Source organism: Mastacembelus armatus, chromosome 9 (genome assembly GCF_900324485.2).
Source record: "Mastacembelus armatus chromosome 9, fMasArm1.2, whole genome shotgun sequence".
Classification (NCBI taxonomy): Eukaryota; Metazoa; Chordata; class Actinopteri; order Synbranchiformes; family Mastacembelidae; genus Mastacembelus; species Mastacembelus armatus.
In genome coordinates, this window is record NC_046641.1 from 2390262 (window position 1) to 2406677 (window position 16416).

At 38.5% G+C, this 16416-nt stretch overlaps 1 protein-coding gene across 1 annotated transcript in view; it reads left to right on the forward strand.

The window, feature by feature from the left end:
- Window positions 1–12940, forward strand: part of nsmfb (NMDA receptor synaptonuclear signaling and neuronal migration factor b) — a 37006-nt gene extending 24066 nt beyond the window's left edge. Inside the window, exons 9-16 of the mRNA XM_026322601.1 lie at window positions 56–183; window positions 324–407; window positions 3274–3307; window positions 3609–3679; window positions 5276–5355; window positions 5576–5678; window positions 10147–10222; window positions 12372–12940. Of these exons, the coding sequence (XP_026178386.1) occupies window positions 56–183; window positions 324–407; window positions 3274–3307; window positions 3609–3679; window positions 5276–5355; window positions 5576–5678; window positions 10147–10222; window positions 12372–12469 (674 nt within the window). The 3' untranslated portion in view covers window positions 12470–12940. The remainder of the gene's footprint in view (window positions 1–55; window positions 184–323; window positions 408–3273; window positions 3308–3608; window positions 3680–5275; window positions 5356–5575; window positions 5679–10146; window positions 10223–12371) is intronic.
- The last annotated feature ends 3476 nt before the right edge of the window (window positions 12941–16416 follow it).

Consider the following 16416-nt stretch of genomic DNA (forward strand, 5'->3'; position numbering starts at 1 on the left):
CTGTGTGTGTGTGTGTGTGTGTGTGTGTGTGTGTGTGTGTGTGTGTGTGAACCAGGTGGTGAGCTTCAGACCTCCTCAGGGACATTAGATGAAGGGCTGGGTGAGGATGCTGAGTGGGAGGAGGAGAGGGAGTTGGAGAGAGTGGCCTGTGATGGGGAGGACTTCATCCCACCAAAAATCATGGTGAGAATCCTTGTGATCAACATTCGGAATTGACTGGAGTCCAGCTGAAGTGGACTCCACTTTATGATGTCCATCAAGTTTTCCATGCGTATGCATCCATGGGTACAGTGATTTCTCTCAATGTTTCCTGTTTTTCACAGTTGATATCGTCCAAGGTCCCTAAGGCTGAATATGTTCCCAACATCATCCGCAGGGATGACCCCTCCATCATCCCCATTCTTTATGTGAGTAGCATCCATTGACAGCTTTATTGTATTTTGGTTTTGTTGTACTGGCTGCAAAAAACAAACAAAAAAAATTAGATGTGTGTAAAATTACAATAAAATATTGCTATATTTATCATGTTTTACTGTTTTCAGTCAAAGAAAATGGCAAGTTGGCACCTAACTTAAACCTAACCACCCAGAAATGTTTGAGTCAGATTTTTCAGTTAACTGCCTCATGTCTGCACAGGCTGTAACTGTTGCTGTATAAGTCAATTTCCCTTCATTGTACACATGTAACTACAGTGTAATTGCATGTATTTGCATGTCAATTTTCAAAAAGTAGCACAGCTGACTACAGTCACATTGGTCCCATAAACTGTGACATGACACCTTACCTTACACCAACCACAGTGTATGGGACAATTGATAGAGAGAGAGACAGAGAGAGAGACAGAGAGAGCAAATGTAGGGTTTCATAGAGTTTTCATGAACAAACAAAACAATGAGTTAATGTGATGACCAACTTACTGCAGCCTGGAAATGTGGTGCTGTTAAGTGGCACCCTCTTGTTTGTCTGTTCACATGAAAATATCAAGGCAGTCATTTGCTGTGTCCCAGTTTATATTTTTCTCCAAAAATAAGAACAAGATGCTAAAAGACTGCAGCGAGATGAAAACATTGCCAAAATTCAGAATGTGCTTGGGAAACACGATGAAGAAATATTGTTTCATTTCCAAATTCTATGTAGCTTAAAATAATATTAAATTTATACATCCAACTGTAGGCAGTACAATATAAAGATAAAGGAATGATCATTCTGAGGCAGGGGCTCCCAACCTGTCCAGTTATGCTAAATATGACAGTGTTGGTCTGTCTTAACTGGTCTGTCCACCACTTTAGTGCAGACTCAAATACCTCAACAACCCCCTGACAGTTTGCCAAGAAATTTGGTACAGACATTCATGGTCCCCAGAGGATAACCACCAACAGCTTTATGTTTTTATGCATGTATTAAAATATTTCTGCATCCAGTTGGTGGATTGATGTTTGTGATTTATGGTTTTCATATGATTCATCTTACTCAGTATAATTATGTGACTTTAGCACAATGTTGACATTTATTTTTGACTGAACTTGTTATGGTTTGTATACAAAATTGTATGGATCACGACTCCATCAACAACAAGACCCTGAAGCAGAGTACAAGCTCTTCGCCAGCTTTATTTGGAAATAACAGAAAGGAAAATTAGGAGGGTCTCAGCGACCTGGAGTGATGACAGTCTGACCAAGAGATGAGCTGCAGAGAGTGGTTGCTCCGAAGGCCAGACCCGGTACCACCTAGTTGGTCTTCGGAGATGAGTTGTCGTCCGTTTGGGCCCGCAGAGCAATATCTGGCGGATGCTTTTCCCTCGGCGGTCTGACCGAGGTCCGGGTAGTAGAAACTCAGAAAAGGGAACAAAAACATATGAGTGAATGGCAGTCACAGGGCAACACGGCTTAACAGGAAAGGTGACACACCTGACTCTCCCGGGTGGGGGGAGCACAGTCAGCGTCACGCCGTTCCCTTTGGGTGTCCAAAAAACAGTCAGGAACTAATCCACTTTAGAATAGGCGTCCCCCCCCCGCCGAGTCTTAATCCTCACCGTGGAGACGACAGGAACCGAGAAACAACGTTATCGCCAACGGAGTTGTACCACCAGTCGATAGCGTAGTAACGCGGCCGTCGAAGTAAGCTGGGGACTCCTCCGGTCCTCCTCGAAGTAAAGACGGTATTCCCGTATACAAAAAACCCCTAAGATAGTAAGGGTAGAAACACAGTACCTGTCGAAACTGAATGATTCCTCCGATCAAACAGTGGCCTTGATTTCGAGCACATCCGTCATGCAACCTCTTCGCTGAATGGCAACAGACAATCCGGCAATTTGTGTTCCCCTGATCCCTGCAATTTAAACCCTAGGTCACAGGTGACACAAATCAGCCATTAAACCAAGTCACATGTATAGTCCAAAAACTTCCAGTAGATCCTTCAAAATAAAAAACCTCCAAACCGGAAATCTAATTTCCGGAACATGACAGAACTATTGGTCAGAATGACATACATATTCATGTTGCATTCAGGATCACCTGTAATAGTTCTGATGATTTTTTAAATTATGTAATGTTATGAAGTCAGCATCTTAATTTAAAGAAGTAATTTGTGTTTAAAACCAATTTGTAAGTAATTGGGGTGCTAAGCTTCTGTAGACAGATGGACATATAGTCAAGTTGAGGATCAAAACACGATAGAGCTAGAAATTTATTTATGTTGTGTTCCTCCCATTAAAATAGGACTTGTAGAATTGTATACCTGTTAAACATCAGCACCACTGTCCCAGCATGTGTCTATTGGCATGGTAAACTGTAGTAACCCCCTAAAACGTCTACCTGCATTCAATTGGATCCTGTCAATTTTATTTATTTTTTGGTTAATAACGAAAATTTTACTCTAGAAATATAAAATTGTCCAGAAAATTACAATTTAAAGCAAAGAATTAGAGGAACATCTGCAGAAATACATATGCCAATCCTAGCCAGACAGTAACCTTATGACCTCACAGATTTTAATTGTCCTCACAGATTTTAATTGTCCTGTTGTAACCACCATTCAGAAGGATAGAAATGAAATATTGTTGTTTTTTTTTTATTATTCTACATCAATGTGCAAAGGTCTAATGAGCTGTCATTGTGAAGGAATACACTCTTAATTATGTCTCTGGTAAATCTAATTCCATTAATGGCTGTAAATGAATTAATGTGTGAGGAAAATCAGCAGATTGTTCTTTTATAAGTGTACTCCATATGGTTTAATGAAATAATAATTCTGTTTTATTTTACTATTTTAAAGGACCATGAACATGCCACATTTGATGACATCCTCGGTAAGTGTGACACATGTTGTGTTTGTGTGTGTGTGTTTTTCTTTTTTTATGAGAAGTGAAAATTACTCTCCTGGTGTAAGTGTGGAAAAAGATGGGGGTGGATAAGTTTGAGCATGCTGAAGTGCAGAGATGACTCATTGTTTTTCTACTGTGTGTGTGTGTGTGTGTGTGTGTGTGTGTGTGTGTGTGTGTGTGTCTGTGTCTGAAGGGATAGCCAATTTTATATGTGTCACCATTATGGTTGAGTGGGAAAAATGACACCTCTCGTTCTCCCTCTCTGTGTCAACTGTCTCTCACCCAGAGGAGATAGAGAAGAAGTTGACTGCTTACAGGAAAGGCTGTAAAATCTGGTACATGCTCATTTTCTGCCAGGTGAGTGACTGGAGAGACAGATCTGTGAAATATTGTGACATTACTGGATCACAGTTTGCTTTATGTTAATGTTGGGTTACACTATGTCAGATTAATACTTGGTAATAAGTAGTAGACTGGAGCATGAGCTGTTAGTAGCTCCTATAAATTTTATAGTACTAGCCTTTTGACATTGTTGGACTAGTCGATAGATCCGTGAAAGGTCTCTACATAGTCTGCACATGGTTGTTATGTACATGGTTGGAACAGTGATCCCCTCTGTCCAAATGTACAGAAACAGTGTATGGAAGTTGACTGTAAAGCTGGAGGTGCAGTGGTTTATTTTAGTAATTGCAGAGGCAAACTGATATCAAAGTCCATGACAGCTTGTGAAGCACTCCAGGTTGGCTGGCTGGAAACCTTTGGCCTAAATATTAAGCAGAGTCAGCTTCTGAGTAATACCAATATTTCATTATGCTTAAATGACTGTATATGTCATTTGAGGTACTGTGCCTCTGCCAGTTAATGCATATCTGACATTTTTCTACCATTAAATCAGAAATCAGGATTGCCAGTTATCACAGTGTGTCATGCTCCTGTGCTGTCTGAATAAATGCCATTCACCATAGCTTATAATTTCACAGAGGTAAAGTAGTGGCAGTGTAATGGACGGTAACCCTGTGGTGATTCATGCTCTCCTGTTTGTGCAACACTCAACATACTGTTGAGCTAGGTGTGATCCTAATGTGTGCATGTTGTGACTCTTCTGCTACGCTCCTCATATCTCTGGACAGATGCATTGTCACCTACTATTCACGATAGTGTTATAAACTCATACTGCAATAAAATGGAACACCAAAAAGTTCAGTATTAAATATCAAATGATTAAATAAATAAAACTCTACTAATAATTATGTCAGGATTTATTATGACAACTCAATTTTAGTGAAGATCTTTGTTTTTTCCAAGTTCTGTACTCTTCATCGGCTGAAAGGCAAGAGGTTGGTGAGAAATGACAAGCAACAAGTGTTTATTTTTTACTGAACATTTTGGAGTCCCATTGAAAAATAATCTTTAAGTGCATCGTTAAATAGCTACTTTTTATGCTTCCCGTTTAAATGTATAATTAGAATGCACATGCCAAAAAACAGGATATTTCAAAAACTGATGTTAGCAGTAATCTAGGCAGATGTTCAAAGTTACTATATGAAAAGCAAGGTATGAGATGATGCTTTGGTACATGGTGTCTCCCACCTGCATGCTGCTCTCATTTGCAATCTTGCTTAGTAATGTAACAAATCTCCTGCTGCCTTGGTTAAATATATTAGACATAAAAAATATCAAATAAAACATTTAGACTTGTTGTACGTTTTCATATGGAACTGGAATTGAAACACCCACTTAACAATAACAGGTGCTAAGTTGTTCCAGAAGAATATTCAGACCCAGTCTTTCTCCTCACGTTGTTGTGAGCAGCTGGAGGTAAAATGTTTTGGTGATAATTTGGTGTGTCTGGTCAGATCCATCAGATCTCAGTAGTGAAGTTAAACTGAATAGATGAAAGATGTTTGAATTTCACAGCTGACCAGAGTCTATAACATGAACGCCTTTCTCCAGGGAGGGCCAGGACACCTGTACCTGTTGAAGAATAAAGTTGCCACCTTTGCCAAGGTGGAGAAGGAGGACGACATGATTCAGTAAGACTTTTCTTCATTTTTGTAGGTTTAACCAGTAATCCATGGGTATTTGTTTAGGGTTGGGACAGGAGTTAAATGTTTATGAAAAATATTGGAACTCTATCAGTATGACTAAGCTGTAAGCATTCATACAAACCTTTTATCTGACCAAAATTTCTTATTTTACATGATGCACCTTACCTCTGTTGTTTATTTTCTTCCTCTCGTCTCTCCTCACCAGATTCTGGCGGCGGCTCGGAAGGCTGATGAGTAAGCTAAACCCGGAGCCCAACCTCATCCACATCATGGGCTGCTATGTGCTGGGGAGTGCCAATGGAGAAAAGGTAGTTGTCTTTGTATTGTGAGTCATAAAAAGTCTTAAGAACAAAGAAGACTCCCACACTTCACTTTTTAGTGCAAAAGTTTACATAAAATCGCTGCTTACCCATGATCACAAATATGCACATGCACACACTAAAAGCCATATGCTGTCTGCAGCACAGTGCAGATTAATCATTTAGAGAGTCTGTTGGCTTTTTCTGGTGATATTGCGAGCCTTGCTGTGTCTGATGATGTGAACACACGAGCGTTTTTGCATATGCATGTTGAAATAATGTAGAAGGGAGCAGTTTTTGTGCATGCAAAAGATAAAATAATGTATAGGAAGGTGATTTTCTTTTTAATAAATCTTTAATAAATCTAAGGCAGTTGTAAGAATTCTGACCTTACTAGCCCTTTAACATCCCCACTAATAAAAAAACAATAACAACAACAATCAGTTAAAAACAACAAATAATCAGTTTTTTTTGTTTGTTTTTTACATTTTTTCAAGAAGAAATGTGCCAAATGGTTGATATGAATGTTAAAGGGCAAGCATCTTCTGCTGCAGCTCCATTTCTGCTGTCAGACTGGCACACACACACACACGCACACACACTTTGGAAAGAGAAAAGTAGACCCCTTGACATCCACTCAGTTAAGCTACACATGCGCACACACACACACTCCATCACTGCAGTCACCCACACAAACACACCCGTATCTCCTCCAGTACCCTGCCATGACCTTTACCCCCCCACAGAGACTGACTTGCTGTATGCAGAAACACTCACGTACAACAGAAACACATAAACATACCCACATTTTGAAATATCCATAATTTCTAACGCAGCTCCATGTAGATCCACTCTACTGCTGTTGCATGTAACTGCAATACCACACATTCCTCTGCTGTTCGAACTCAGGTAGAGCTTCTTCTGCCCTCTTCATAAAGAAGTCTGAATTCGAAATGAATAATATTAACTAGGATATCAATGATAGCTGTAGGATACAAGCCATTTAATGTGTACTGTATGGTGTGAGTACCCCTTGATCTTAATGCTGTGACATGCAGTGGTTGAATACAGTTTGTTAAACTGAGAATGAAGTCAAGACCGTTACAGTGAAAAGCCACAAGACTGATATTACCTGAGGAACTGATTAACTTCAGAATAGTGCCACAAGTAATGGCACTTCAATTGTACCATTGCCTGTAATGGAAATTCAATTAATTTTTCTTTGAAATAATTACCCAAATAACCATCACTGAAAAGACTAGCAGACTGCAATGCAAAATTTACTAAAAGTCTACTTGGTTTATGGTGGTTGAGAATTGCATCTTAAGAAAACTCATACAATAGAATAGGAAAAACATTTACAACTTTCTGAATACATATGTCACAAAAGATTCATAAAAAAACTGAATAAAATACATAAGTTATCATTAAAAGGCAAATTCATTAAAACTACACTGCAAACTCAGATGACATGCAAATAAAGAAACAACACAGCAGCACAACATCATATTTACACAACAGCAGAAATAAGTTACAATAGAAGTGGAACAAAATATAGTAGTTTTTAGCAAAAGACTAACACTAGATGGAAAATTAAATATTAAAATGAACATTGCTTGCTTGCATAATTTTCAAAAACGATTATGGTTTCCATCTAAATGTAATGCAAAGTAAATTTACAGAAAATCAGCAAAAGAAAATATAAATAAATGTGAATATTAAGTGAAGTACATTAAAAGCGGTCATTTAATGTTTGTGCAAGCTGTTTGCAACACTACTTACTTTGTTGCAGTGCATTGTTAGTCACGTTGACATTTGACATCTTCTTCACAGTGATTTGGTACAGGCCACATGTGAAGGGGGACGAACAGAGAAGGGCCTCTTCATTGCATTTAACATTTTCACCTGCTGCTGCCTGCATGTGCTCCTGCAACCTCAGCTGGAGAACCTCTATTTATAACCTGACGCTCTGAGCTACCCTTCAGATAATGCTTCACTCCACCCAGAACCACATACTACAAAATCATACATAAAAAGTATTTGTTTTTTAAAGGGAAAAAACCTTCCACAGATTGTAGTTGTCTTTCATGCATTACATTATTTGCTATTATTTGTAGACATACTTCCAAACATTAAGTTCTAGATGTAGTTTGTGGTAACAAACCAAATTATCACCATAACAGTTCACCTTCCACCAATTGGCCAAGCTTGAGGCCATATGTTGCTGCATTCTTCATCTTAAGCAATTAAGTCAGGTTTTTCAGTTTAATAACAGAAGAGTTAATTAGATTAGACTCTCAGCTTAAGTAAACATTAGTTGCTAACAACTCCCATTAGTATTAGTGCACAGACTCCGGCCTTAAAAAGTCATGTTCTCTTGATGGCTCCGGGAAATGTCGAGCCAGAGGATGTTGCAGTAGCAGCACACATAGTGTGGGTGAGATCTTTCACCCTCTTTTCGACTTACCCTGCTGAGCTCCTACCTACTGGGCCCTTCATTGCTATAACAAGGAGATTTGAAATGTTATTTAGAAAAATAATTACATTTTGGTAAATGATTCTTTTTATTATTTGTTTATTCAGCCTCTAGGTAACTTCACCTGGATGACTGAGATATAGTCTGGGATATAACCCCACAAAGTATTAGACAACAAACCTGAGTGCAGCCTGGTCATTAATCACTGAAATATAATTACTGTACAAAACCTTTTAATATAGTCTTACTGTCACATTTAAGTCAGGACCCAAGCTCACACACAAAGGCTTTTTTACACACCAACGGGTCCAACTCAAACCAAAGGTTTGGCAAAGGTGAGACAGGAACCAGGGAACTGGAGTCCGGTGACATTGAATACAGGAACAGAAAGAGGCCAAGGAGACTCAGGAGAAACTCATAGGAGAATAGGGAACCAGGAGACAGAGAATACCTAAGCCAGGGGAAGACTGAGGACACTCAGGAGAGTGTGGTCACTCACAGGAAAACAGAATCAGGTGATCCACCAAAAGCAGGAACCAGGATGAAGCAGAGGAGATTCAGAAGAGTGAAACCACACACAGGGAACAGTCAGATCACAATACAATCCAGCAACAAGATAAAGTGGAGAGCTGGTATAAGAACTGCCTCTATCTGATGGCTAACCAGCATCAGGTGTGACTGATCACACGCATGAGGGAGAGAGACAATGATCATCAGGTAAAATTGTCCTGTAGTTTGGGTTATGACTAAAAGTAAAATAGATGGCATTTACATCAGCCTCCCTGCGGTCCATTTCAGTCCTGATACAGCTTCCCTTGAATGCCTGGAGGAGCCCTTGAAAAGCCGTATGTAGATTTCATAGTTGGCAGCCCGTGAAATGGGTTACAGCATACATCTCAAGACACCAACCTCAACTGTGCATGTCCTCTGATCATGTATTGTGGGTTTTACTTTTTTACAGCACATGTGTATTTGTGCATCTGTAAGCCCCTCACACTTGTGAAACAATTGCCTTTGGCCCTCTCGGTACTTTTGCTGCCTCTTCCTCCTCCTCCTCCCTGTCCCTCCCCTCACTGCATAGGTGCTGGTCCAGTAAGAGCTGGTGTGCCATCACACATGGAGCCCTGCAGCCAAATGGCATTTGCAGGTTTGATGTCCAGAAAGCCTTACTGTGCCTCTGTCAGGTCAAACAGGACAGGGTTAGGATTACATGTATGCAGTGCTTCTCAGTTTGCTTTGCTTTGCTTTTTTATAGAATATATTAAAAATCCTAAACTGAAAATGCTCTGTAGTCCTTCTTAAAACTTTGTTCCCTGGAGTGCATTCATTAAATAATAATAATCATTATTATTTTATTATACAATTACAGCTCTCAGCTCATCACAGCTCTCTGTCTCTGTGGTGTCAAATATCTCACAGGCCATAGTGGTTTCACAATATTTTTGTAACAGTTGTATGTAGATAAAAATGACAATACAGACATCTGTGATATGACTGAAAACTCTTTACATCACCATGTACGGCGGTAGCTTAAATATAGATGATTTCATATTCGAGCAAGGCGGAGGAATTCTTAGCAGCATTAATGCTTTTTGTTCCTCAAAACTCTTTTTCTCAATCAAACAGCTTAAATATTTATATTGCAAATTACTAAAACACAAAGGTCTGCATCAGCTTTTAAAGGCAAGTATGGGGAGTTTAGGTGGCTTTACCCTCCACTGCCTCACGCTATATGTCCCTGTTCTGCCAGCCTTTACCTTAGTATCGATCCACTGTGACCGATGTGTACATTAACATAACTGCCGCTCGCTGATACACAGCTATTGCAGTATAAGTGGCTTATTGACCTTTTCACATACACTCAGCTTCGGTGCTGCATGAACACACTCAAGGTGCTCTGGGCCCTCCTCTGCTCTCTCCACACAGTTATATCTCATCACTGGTTTGTCTGTTTTCATGAAGCATCTTCTCTCTAGCTCTTTGACTGTGTGTTTCCCTCAGCTGATCCAGACTCTGAAGAGGCTGATGAGACCCTCCTCAGTCGAATTCAAGTCCCCGCTAGAGCTGTCTGCTCAGGGTGAGACACTTTACATACACACTACAAATAGTTACAAACTCATGCATGCATTAGGGGAGAACCCATGCTTAAAACAGTCACACACACCACAACATGCACACACACACAAATCATACATACTATATTTTAATTGATTTAATGCACACCAGCACACCTGGTGATTGCTAATTGTGGGCAGTAATCAACGCCATTAATCTGGTGTTGCTCAGCACTAAAGAAAGCACATCAGGACATGTGAGCAAACAGGCATAAGTGAGCACATTCCTCATTAGCCATTTTCCTGACATCTAGTGGTGTTACACTAACTATTTTCCTATTAAACTGTCAATATGTCTTCCACCTTTCTTTCTTTCTTTCTTTCTTTTTTCCTTACCTATAACCTGTACTACCACGAAACAGCACTCAACTAAAAATGAGGTGACTGAACATATGAGAAAAATAAACAAATTTAATTCTACAGTTTAGAAATTGCCTGAAATGTTTGCACAGTCCTGTTCTGTCCTCTGCATGTAAGTATTTTCAATCCATTTTACATTTTATGATTTTCAGTGCAGATCATTTTTTTGCATATTGATTATTTGGGTAAAGTATACATATATTGTCTGCAACAGATTGAAGCATTTGTTTTCTAGGTCATAGATCACAGGGTATTAGATTATTATTATTAGGTATTAGAATTAGGGTATTATTATTATTTGTTATTAGGGTATTTTAGGTATTTAGGTATTAGGGTATTAGAATTCATTATCATGAAGATTATTAGAGAAAAGCAAAAAGGTAATTTCATGTCAAATGTCATATTTGGGTAATATACAGTATGTCAGGTACGATTTCACAAGTTTTATAAATGTATCTTAATATATAAATATAATGATCTTAACGCCACAGTATTGCTATTCATTTCAAACAATTGTCCCTAAAGGGAAATTTATTCTGCAACCACATTCTCAAAGTGGTCAAACACAGCCACAGATCTGTGAGCTGTTCTTCCCACTGTTTTTTCTTTAACTGTAGGTCAAGGATTTAGGAAGCAGAATGCTTATGTAAAGTGTAAAGTTTAGTGACCACATCAGCAACAGGGCAGTGTCACTGCTGACCAACAGTGATTTCACAGGGTCCCAGACCTCACTGCGGTAAGGTTAAAAGTGAGACCACTAGATGTAGATGCAAGATTTCCAGCAGGAGTTAGGTTACTAAAGGCTAATTCCTTTAGTCTATCCACTTGGTGCCTTGAATTAATAACTTAATAGCAGCTATTGAGGCACCAAACGATCAGAACTTAAGTGCATCATAGACATACAATCCACTACACAAAGGCCTGCTTCATTTGATGCCAACAGAGTGCAAATACAGAATACAAAAGAAGTAGTCAAGATGTATTAGTCAAGATGGAAAGACAATGAATTAGTATCTGACCTGGAGTAGCAGCAAACTATTATGCATTCTTGATGTTTGGACTTTCCTCATATGTTTCTTGCAACCTCACCCCAAACAAACACCACTGAGCTGTAGGCAATCTCACCATGGCTTCTAGTGATGGCCTTTGGTTTGCATGAATTTGAAAACAAACACAACAAAGGGAAAAATACAACCAGTTAGCACCAATAGCAGAATATTCTGTCAAGCAAATGGGTCATTAAATATGCCCTTTACTATAATAATAACACAAGAGTGACTAATAACACCATGACAATCATTTCCAACCATGCACAACAGCTCTATGACCAAGATGCATAAATATCGTAATACAGTATCACTTTTTCTATCAGTCATTAACTGCGCCTCCATCAACATAGTAGATATTGTAACATAATTTGTCAGAAGATGAAATAACAAAATACCATGTAGGCCTACCATGCTAAAGGACACGTGATGTTACCTGACTGAGACGTGCTTTATATTTCTCTAACATGTTATTAAATGAATGCATGGGTAAATGCATTATACTGAATCACACAGAACACTATGACCTCTTAGTAAAATAGCAGCAGTAAACCATGGTTTGTGGTAAATCATCTGAATTGATCCCTGAACAATAATTGTATCGTGATAACGTCAGCAGTGATGCTAGATGAGGTCAGGGTTTCCCAGCAGTGTGCAATTTTATAATCTCAGCTTTCGTTTTCTTTTTGTTCTCCTTTCCCTGCAGGCAAAGAAATGATCGAGATGTACTTTGACTTCCGTCTATTCCGCCTGTGGAAAAGCCGTCAGCATTCAAAGCTGCTGGACTATGACGACCTCCTGTGATGTCACCCACCTTCTGTCTCAAGCGGTTATCTCATGTCTGAACCAGCTGTACTACGGTGACAGGGCGTTTGGTTAAAGGGCCCCCTAGAGGCACCTAGACCAGCTCTGAGGCCGAGCTGGAGAAGCAGCAGCAGCAGTTGGGTCTTTTTTCCTTTCCAAGCGGCAGGGAGGCCCTGTAGATACAGCCAGTGGTGTACTTTTTCCTCCTTGATCCATTTCCACCTTCTGTCTGTCTCTCTGAGAAAAGAGAGGGACAAGAAAAAGGAGAAGTCAGGGATTCATCATTCTACCCTAAATGTGTCAGAAGACGCTAAGTAGAGTTAGATTCCTGTGTTCAGAGAGGAAGGTAGATAAGAGCGACACAGGAGAGCAGAGGACTCCTCCATTGTGAGTTTAAAGGGTGGCATTATTTTTTTCTCTTTTAGCCAGCCTGTCTGCTCTTTTAAGGTCGAGGCACATAGGATGGACGTGTTTTCTTAGCTAAGTGTGGAAATTTTATGTAAGGGAAATTAGAACTTAGATGTAAATAAAAATGCTTACTGGAGCATTAGAAAATAGAATCCAGCTTTTCTCGCCATGCTACCATATGAAACACATTTAATTAGTCTTATAAAAATTAGAGGTGTCTACTTCGTTTTTAACACTTCAAATAAATGTGTTAGTACTTTGTGCAGACTGTTGTATTAACTCAGGTTAAATCCCTTGTTTGATACTAAGAATTGTACTCACTGTTTGCAAAATACTGTAGACTACTGTCAGAATCCAAGGCCTTCATACTCCACACAGAGCCGTCTTCAGTGGAATGCTATGACCATCAGGGATGCCGTATTTTAACCTGTGTAAAGGGTGAAGGTTTTCTATATTTTCATAGTCTTTCAAGTCAACTGTAGCTGAACAGAGAGGTGTATTGATGCATGTTTGATAGCATTACAGCCTTTCATTAGACCCTGCTCAGCAAACATCTGCTGTTCGTTCTTGAGCTGTTGGTTCACAGGTGCAGAGCTATAGCTTCTTCTGTTTTCTCTGTAAAGAGGGTGCAGGTGGCAGATATGACACCAGACTCTTTACACCATTAGCAGTGTCGTTATAAAAGGTAGACAAATATACATACTGGTAACATACATACTGTACTGTAGAGCCGCTTTATTTTAGCACTTACATCTCACATTGGGCCTCACATAAGATGCATGCAGAGCAGATTATTAATTTAGCATTAAGTTTATACTTTTTTTACTTAACTTTAATCAACTTTGGTATCAAACACCAGACTGGTTCAGATCCCCTGTAATTTTTGGTGAAACCAGTGTGTTTCTGCCTGTGAAAGAAAGGCACTCCATCTGTCCAGCAACAGCTCTGAACGATTCATGAATTTTGTTCATACCCAAGAGAAAATCGATCAATCCCACAGATTTTCTTAAATCTCTCACACATGCAACTTAAAATCAAATCTGTTCTTACAGCTGCTTCTTGTATGAGGCCTAATGTTTGGAGTAAATTCGTATTTCTTATTTACGTCTCGAATCACTCAAAGTAGCAAAGGAGTGGTAGAGGTGATACTTTCTTCTAAGATCATTTTGTTTCTCCTCGCCACCAAATTGATGTTTTTGTGTTAATAACTTACTATATTTTCTTCTTGTAAAACATCTAGACATTATAGATACAGTTAAAATGAAACATTTTGTGTTAATGTAACTTGGAGTGCTCCAGAGATTGTATATTGCATTTCCATAAATATGGGGGATATGCAAAAGGCTTTAAAGGTTTTAAAACAATCTGAGTCAAAGCAGCAGAGGCTGAGATATTCTGACTTTTAACCCATAGTGTGAGTCAAACTCCCCAAAAACACTGGATCTTACATTTCCCACAACTTTTTTTAATTAGGACCTTTACCTGGTAAATTGCAACATCTACAAAACTCTAAACTTGTTTTTATAACACGGGTTTTATGTTACCTCTGAAGGACACTGACAGTTAAGAATTTCTGTAACTTTAAAAATCTCCCTTCAGAGACAGAGAATGTGTTTTACAGTAAAACACATAGGTCTTAACCTACTGTACTATATATACACATTAACAGTAAACAGTAATTGCTGCAAAGACTCACTTTAATTGTAGAGGTTTTAGGAAACAGTGCTCCTTTAAAACAAAATTAGTATAACTGCTGGTATCAGTACTAAATAGTGTAGTGCAATTGAGGTTGAGTACTTTGCCATGTCCCCTGCAAAAATGCATTCCATTGTATGTGTCTGTTGTTGAATTTCCTTCTGCAGACTAATGTCATCAGAAATATAAAAAGGAATGAGGAGAATCCAGTGCAAGTAAAGACATTTTGCTCCCCATTTCTTCAGTAACTTTGGCTCTGGGATAAAGATTACAAGATTTAGATTAAAGTTGAAAAATGTTTCAGGGACTGGTGTCAAGTGTAGTAAACAGTGTGTCATTTATCCACATATGCTTCCTAATTTTATATCCAAGCTTCCCTGCACATGGAAATGTGTGTTGTGACTTGGTGTGGTCGACAGAGCCTAGTTATCTGCATATTAATGCCTTTTGTTGTTACTTCCTGATCTGTGACAGTCATTTGAGCGGGAAAAAGTGTTGGTTGCATACTGCAAGAATATTTTGATAGCTGTTAGCCTGCAGAATCTGGATGAGAGATTCAGATTTATAAAATGGTATTTATCTTTCTGCATCTTTGAGCACGTGGGCTCTACAAGGTTTGATCCATAATGTGACATTTGGGCATTTAAATGACTCACATTGCCAGAAAAGATGTAAAAGATGTTATTAAATGTTATATAGTATATTATATAATAGTTTACTAAACAATTGTTACTGTCTTCAGAGCACTGTTTTATAACTGCTTTTTATAGAGGGTGATAACTGCTTTAGAGGTATGTCAAATGAATGGCTAAACTGCAAAAATGGCTGATTAGGTTGTTGGACTGAAGCCCTTTAAGTGAATGAAGGACAAATGAGCAGCTCTGACACTGCCCTTTGCATTATGTTGTTCCTATAATGACAGTGAGCTGATGTTTTTTCCTGGATTCAAAATTATTAATGAATCACTGTAGATTTTGTGCTAGTGTTGCATAAAAAGATTACACATATCATATTGCTGGTAATTTATTGTACCAAAAAATAACATACAGTAAATGTCTATATCATTATGGCAACACTGGCATGGGTTAGGGACAAAATGCTAACATTATTGTATCTCTTACTAAGATCATTAATATCACATTATTGGCTGATCTGCCTTCAATTTAATTTGCTGTCTCGATACAATACAATACTTATTCCTTTGCTCTTTTGGAAATGCCATTTTCATTTAGTAATTGAACAGATTTTTCACAATAAAGCCACTTCAAATTTCATTAAAAACTTTATTAAGCTTTTAATTTGTAACATGCATGGAGTTCTTTATTTAATTGACTACCTTATCAGTGCTCTGATAGGCAAAGTAGAAATGTTTTTATACTGATGGAATTACTACTGTGGCAGTTGTGCAAACTCTTGCATTTATCATGCAAACTTGTACAGGTAATTTAAACCCACCTCCTTGAAACTTCAGTTTTATTTTAATTTCATTACATTTTCTACAGCCAGTAGATATGCCAGTCTTGTTGAGGTTTTTGCTTGTTATATCAGCCTTAAAATGAATCTTGTCTTTTCATGTTAAAATCATGAAATGCTTGAGGTTCCTTTTTTGTTTTCCTTGTGCAACCAAGCCCAGAGGCCTACATTTCTCAAACATTATATCCTGACTGTTTTGGATTGAACTCATAACCTTTGCTGTCTTATGTGCTCAATTATCTCTTTGCTTAAAGGCAGGATCTGACCTTTGTAATTGTTGTTCATGATTTTGTCTGATAGGGACATGTGTACAATATGTTTAAATATTACATATTCTCCAGATCCTTCCTATGTAGCAATATTGTGTAAAA